This window comes from Apteryx rowi, unplaced genomic scaffold (genome assembly GCF_003343035.1).
Source record: "Apteryx rowi isolate R43461 unplaced genomic scaffold, aptRow1 scaffold_68, whole genome shotgun sequence".
Lineage (NCBI taxonomy): Eukaryota > Metazoa > Chordata > Aves > Apterygiformes > Apterygidae > Apteryx > Apteryx rowi.
In genome coordinates this window covers 1,471,971-1,478,534 of record NW_020450960.1, presented here as the reverse complement: position 1 = coordinate 1,478,534, position 6,564 = coordinate 1,471,971, and the positions used below count along the sequence as shown (strand labels likewise).

General features: G+C 47.6%; 1 protein-coding gene across 2 annotated transcripts in view; it reads left to right on the top strand.

Annotated features, from left to right (window-relative positions):
• The window catches only part of ADPRHL2 (ADP-ribosylhydrolase like 2), a 7,197-nt gene extending 1,635 nt beyond the window's left edge, over window positions 1–5,562 (top strand). Inside the window, exons 1-6 of one of the 2 annotated variants that reach the window (XM_026086035.1) lie at window positions 135–142; window positions 1,107–1,203; window positions 2,042–2,249; window positions 2,361–2,545; window positions 2,636–2,736; window positions 3,301–5,562. In XM_026086035.1, the coding sequence (XP_025941820.1) occupies window positions 1,136–1,203; window positions 2,042–2,249; window positions 2,361–2,545; window positions 2,636–2,736; window positions 3,301–3,593 (855 nt within the window). In that variant the 5' untranslated portion in view covers window positions 135–142; window positions 1,107–1,135 and the 3' untranslated portion in view covers window positions 3,594–5,562. Of the gene's footprint in view, window positions 1–134; window positions 143–1,106; window positions 1,204–2,041; window positions 2,250–2,360; window positions 2,546–2,635; window positions 2,737–3,300 lie in introns of those variants that run through there. The other variant, XM_026086034.1, reaches the window with a different exon arrangement.
• The last annotated feature ends 1,002 nt before the right edge of the window (window positions 5,563–6,564 follow it).

The following is a 6,564-nucleotide window of genomic DNA, read 5'->3' as shown; positions in this document are numbered from 1 at the left end:
CCGCGGCGCCTCCCGTCCCCGGACACGTCCCGTCCCGTCCCGTCCCCGCTGCCCTCCGGGCCGGGCCCAGCCCCGCCGGACCCCGGCACTGGGCCCGGCCGCCTGTGGCGGCGAGGGGTGACGCGTGGGGGTGACACAGCTGGTGGGGTGACACGGCAGCGTGGGGGTGACGCGTGGGGGTGACGCAGCTGGTGGGGTGACACAGCTGCGTGGGGGTGACGCGTGGGGGTGTCGCGGCTGCGTGGGGGTGACGAGTGGGGGTGACACAGCTGCGTGGGGGTGACACGGTGGCATGGGGGTGACGCGTGGGGGGTGATGCGGCTGCTTGGGGGTGACGAGTGGGGGTGACGCAGCTGCATGGGGGTGACACAGCTGGTGTAGGGGTGACACGGTGGCATGGGGGTGACGCGTGGGAGGTGACGCGGCTGCGTGGGGGTTTCCAAGTGCAGCCAGCGCTTCTCGTGCTCAAGCGAAAGCGGGGCAGGCGTCRTGCGCTCGGAGCGCGGGCGTCCTAATGCGGGAGCGTCAGCGCRGATGTGAGGTGCCAGAAACGGAGCAGGAGCGGAGCAGGCGCGGYGGGAGAAGAGCGGTTTAGCTCTTAGCGAGCGATGGTGGACTCACGTTGGGGAGAGCGCGGTTCTCTGCTGTGCAAAACCCCCGTAGACCCTTGCAGCGGAAGGCGCTTGGTTTTGTTGCATCCTTGTCCAGAAACGCAGTTGGGCTTTCTTTTCTCTCTGCCCGTCAGCGTATGTTGTCAGCTCCCGGAGAAAGAAACTTGTCTGTTTACGTCTCAGGGATTTCAACCCCTGAAGCTCCTGGATTTCAGCATTTTCCCTAGGCTTTTGTTAGTCCTAAACCACTTTCCGGTTTATTCTTTCTGTGGCTGTATCTCTTGCTGTGCGCCTTGTTGCTCTCAGTTGCGCCTTTGCAATTCTTTGATCGTGGTGAGTGAAGAGCTCAAAGTGCTGGAAATCTTCTAGTAATGTTTTAACTCCAGCAACAGGGATAATTAATTTTTGGAGAATAGGGAAGTGCTGAGAGTTGAGAAGAYCAGGAGGAGAGCTTGTTCCTGAATGACCGTGTTGTGTTTTGACYTTCTGTTTTAGAAACGCTTTCGTACACAGACGACACGGCCATGAGCAGGTCTGTGGTGCAGTCCCTGCTCGCCAAGCGAGAGTTTGATGAAGTCGATATGGCCAAGAGGTAAGGGCTGCAAACACCTTTGGAGGCCAGGGTGTTGACATTGCTAGTGATGGCAAAGCTTTCTTAAAATTAGGCAATCACTTTAATTGCCCGTGAAAGGGGGCAGGGGCTAAGGCAAAGTCATTGTGAATTTGCACAGAAAAAAATAAAAGAAGTGATGGCTAATCCTGTAATTTATTGCGTGCTTTGCACTGTCCTGGAACATGCAGCATCATTAGCTCTCTTTAATGGGGGTTCAGAATCTGCTTTGCAGTTAAGCAGCATAGCGCATATGTATACAAGCATGTATGTTTCTTTGCCTTTGTGGAAGATAACGCTTAGAAATTTCCCATCATGTTTATTTGTTGCTACTTATGTTTATATTTCCCTCAGTTTATTTAGTGAATATTAGTGAGGTCAGCCTCAGTTCATTTATGATCCATTTCCCTTTTGGAGCCACAGCAGTCATAACATTTGTTTCCACTTAAGGGAGAACATTTATTTGTTTAGAAAACACTTGTATTGAACTTGAACAAAAGAGTTTCTGTGGTTGTGACCCGGGAAAATGTTTCCAGTTTGTTTCTGTTTCAAAGCAAAGTTGAAAGGGAAACAAGTGGGCTGTGAAAGGTGATGTTTGTACACCCTTTTGTCCTTTCACACCAATCTTTGGGAATCGGATTCTTTCCCTATGGAACCGGATCAGATGGGCCCTGACCATTGCTGATTTGTCCGTGTGCTGTTTATTCGCTCTATCAGAGTACGGCTTTATAAAACCTTATTGCAAATTTCAGTAACAGACCAAATATCCAGGGTGTTTTTTTCCTCACCTGTGTAACTGCTGCTGTCTTGTCCATGCCAGGTTTGCTGAGGAGTACAAGAAGGAACCCAACAGGGGTTATGGGATGGCCGTTGTCAATGTGTTTAAGAAACTCCTGAGCCCCAAGTGCAGTGATGTGTTTGAACCAGCAAGAGCACAGTTTAACGGAAAAGGCTCCTATGGAAATGGCGGTGCCATGAGGGTGGCAGGCATTCCACTGGTTTATTCTGATGTCCAGGATGTTAAGAAGGTACCTTTTTTTGGCTCGTTTGGGTTCCTTGGTTCTGGGAGTCTCTGCTAGTAGGCCAGTCCCACCATGATCTCTCCGTTAGGTCTGCTAATGATGTGTTTTCTTTCACAGTTTGCAAAGCTCAGTGCTGAGCTAACCCATGCCAACTCCCTAGGCTACAATGGGGCCATCCTGCAGGCCCTGGCAGTGCATCTCGCCCTGCAGGGAGAACTCAGCAAGGAGAGTTTCCTCGAGCAGCTGATTAGCCACATGGAAGATGTAGAAGCAGATGATAGGTCTCTTACTGACGCCCGAGCGTAAGTAGCTGTGGGGAGCACTAACTCCTCTGTGTACCATTACTTCTGTCTCTTTGCACTCTCTCTTCTTCATTGTACTCTTGTTTCCAGGCTAGGATTTGAGGATTTACCATTTTCAAGGCGTCTAAAGAAGATAAAAGAATTTTTGGAGCTCAGCAGTGTTCCCAAAGCAGATGTATTGTTTGAATTAGGTAAGTACCTTTCTTACTGCAAGTATTAGGTAAGAGCTGGAGGCAGGACCTCAGCAAGCTGCTTCATGTGTCCTTCCCCAAATCACCACGTTCGCCACTGCAGCCTGGCAGGCACTGGCTATGCTGCGAAGGCTGCATCTCCACACCAGTCAATTCTCTGAATCCTGACCCAGTGACTCCCTCCTCTGTATTGGTGGGAAAAAACTGTCTTGCTAAGAAAAACTGTTTTGAGTAACGTTCTTAATATTCCAAGATCTCTTGTCTTAATGGCTATCAGGTCTTCATGCTAGATAGGAATGAGTAGATGCATATTCGAGCCTATACTGGCATAGTTGGGACTTGTTCTCTGTGATGGGAATTGTACTGAGGAGCTAGGGATAGGAAGGGAGAGCTCTATTCAGAGAGACGCAAGCTTACTTTTGCATCTTGTCATGTAAAAATCAGTAATAGTAATATTAAAAGTGACTGACAATAGGAAGTTGCAAATAAAAGGAAAAAGGAGCTTCTGTGAAAAAGAAGATGCAAGTGTTCTGCAGCACTGAGGATGATTGGTTTTGTTAACAGGCAATGGCATTGCTGCTCTGCGGTCTGTCCCTACTGCAATTTACTCCTTCTTGCGCTGTATGGAAGCTGACCCAGATATTCCTGATCACTACAGCAACCTGCAGAGGACCATCATCTACTGTATCTCTCTGGGTGGAGACACAGACACCATTGCTACCATGGCAGGAGCCATTGCAGGGGCCTACTATGGGGAGGAACAGATACCCCCAAGTTGGGAGCAAAGCTGTGAAGCTTTTCAAGAGACGGAGAAGCTGGCAAATAGCTTGTATGAACTCTACTGCCAGCGGCTCTGAGCCCCGAAGGGAATGTTTTTTCTGAAGGTAAAGCAGGTGGTCACCTCTGCTTTTCTGTTCAGAAAGTTTGTGGTGGATCCGCACCATCTACAGATGCCAGTGAGCCTCCACCTGAGAAAGACATCTGCTGATGTGACTTGAGAGCTGGAGGCAAGAGCTGGCTTTGAAGAGGTGGGACATATCCTTCAGTTACATTTTAGCTGGGAAGCGGATGCATGTGGCGCCTTGGACAGTGGAGTGATTCTCCACTGACGTTTACAGCAGCATCTAGTTTTTCATAATATTTCTGCTTTGTCCCACCCTTACACCATTGTGTCACTGTCATTACAATTACTGTGATTCAGGTGGGTGTCTGAATCCACTGACTTTCTAGCTGATTTTCCTGGCTGATTTTCCTAGCTGATATCCATGGCCTTCATTTCATCTGTTAGTGATCTGTCCTGCAGTGGCTTTGATATGCTCCATACCCCTCTTAAAACAGTAGTTCACGCTCAGCTGACCAGCTAAAGGGTGTAGACGGAAGTCAGCAGAGAGGCATGTCGCTGGAGAGCCTGGAGTACATCCTGTATGGTGGTAGCAATTACCACCTGTAGTAGGGAGTAAGGATGCTGGAAGATAGACCTCATAGGAAGATTCACTTCATTAAAGGCAGAATGAAAAGTGCCAGAGATTGGAGAAGGGATTTCTTTGCATTTCTAGTGGCATTTTAAGAAATGCCTTTGGTCCACGTAGATAGGATCCCAGTTGGCTCATTGTTACTGTTGGAAGAAGGCGTAACTAATCTCTGATTCTTTGGTCTCCTTTGCTCTGCCATCCACGTGACATCATTCTGCTTCATTACATTTTGTGTTTCCTTACGTAGCTTTCACACTGCTGCAGCTGCTCTTGCCATTTCCTTTTGTTCCCTAATCCTTGCATCCTGCATTCTTAATCCTGTCCTGTGTACATCCAGAGCACCAAATCAGATTGCTGTTTAAACCTGTGGGTGGAGATACATTGCAAAACCTAGTGTTACACAAGGGTTAAATTCTTGATTCTGCTGCTGTCAGTGACAAAAATGACTTCAGTTGAAACCAGGAGTTGCCTCTCACAGCTTTAGAACTGTACATGGTAAGAATCTTCTGAAAATAAAGGGAAAGGCAAGTTTCAGTGGGGGGAGACTTTATCAGAGTTTAAAAGAATTTCTACATTTGAAACTGGTACAAGTGGCCAAGAATTTTCCAGGAAAGCTGTGTTCCACAATTTTAAGTTTAAAACCTTTGTCCGATGGAGCTGGTCAGAGAGGGAATGACCTGAGCTTGTGTACAGCCAGAAGCATGTCTAAAAAGGATTAAAAGGTCTCTAATAATTAAAAACAAAAAGAAAGAAAGAGGCAAGCAGTCATCATATGGAAATGTTTATGAATTTGAATGTGACAATGTGATTCTCTATAATCTCTCTAATACGTCTGTGGTACTGGGAAGCGAATGCTCTGCTCTAAGGGAGTTCACTCCCTGCTGACATTCGCACATGGTTATTGTGTGTGTCAGGCTGCATGCACATGTAGAAAATCTGGTTGCAATAGGGTCATTCCAGTTTTTCCTGTACTCTACTTCCTTCAAGCACCAGTCTTCTGTGTGATGCTTTAATGGGTTTTCCTTGTATAAATATGAGTATCTTGTCTTGCGAACATGTGGAATTATGGTCTACTGTATATTTATGGGTTGTGCTGCAAATCTGAGTTGTAAAATGTCCGTTTTTTCAAATTGCTCTGCCAGAGATGTCAACATTTTTGACAGAGTTATTTAAAAGAAGAAATTCTCCTTTAAAGCAGCTTTAAAATTTTTAATGTGTGGAACTTATGAAGAATGGACATATTTCCTGTTAAAAAAAACATAGCTCATTTTAGGCCAGAATTTAACTGCACACTGACATTCAGCTCTGACTTTCTTGGAAAGAAATAAAATCTCTTGGTTATCTTTGTTAATTAGCCACTGCTCTTGTGTTTTCTTTCAAGTCATGAAGTTGTGTTTCTGGGCTTCAGTCACGACACTGACGTGGGGAACATCTGACCTCAGCCTCTTGAGTTGGAAAAAATAGCTGCTCGGGCTTCAGAGCAAATAGATGTCCTTCTATGTATTTCTACCAGGTCTTTCCTAACTGGTCTAAAAAATCCTCATCATTCAGCTGAAGCTGAATTTGGAACCTGGTTGGGAAAATGCATACAGAGAGCTCGTGAAATGTGGTTTGTCTAGAGCCTGTTCTGCAGTGTCCAGGTTTCCTGCGTTGAGGAGGCAGGGCACAATCCTCGTTACCTGCAGGAAACTCAGCAGCTCTTTCCAGGTTGTCCGAGGCAGCAGGGACTGGACAAAATGGGCAGGCGTCCCTTCCAGCGCTGTGCTTGTTGCGAAGCAGTGGTGGGTATCTGGGGTGTTGTAAGCAAGGTGTGAGCGTGGTCTCTTCTRGTACGGTTCTGCCCAGTAGGCCGCGGTGGGGTCTTCGTCCAGTGTGGTACAACGTTTGTGCTGTCTTCAGTCCAAAGGAGTTAGAGGCAGGATCCGTCCGGGTGTGATCATAGCTACGTTTGCATTGGCAACAGTAAAGGCGAAATTCGTCTCAACCTTTTCATGTAAGAATGTTAATTAGCAGGCTAACCTGGTGGAGCGAGGGAACAAGCGAGCTGGATTTGAGAAGAAAATACAGTGTAAGACGTCCCTAGGAAGGGTGTCGCTAGCAAGGTGGATTCTTTGCAGTTCTTCTCACCGCCCCGGTCGTAGCCGGCAGGCCCAAGCTGGGCCCCTTGCTGGCGGGACAGCAGGAGAGCTCCGGGCTGCGGGGCCGAGGAGACCGCTGCGTGCTGCCGTCCCCGGGCGTTACTGCAGACCGGCTGGTAACAGGACAGAGACACAGCTGAGACCGCTTTTTATACAATAAGTTTTATTGATGTTTCGTCAATACAATCAAGTACTGTAGTTTTAGTTCTGAAGAGAAG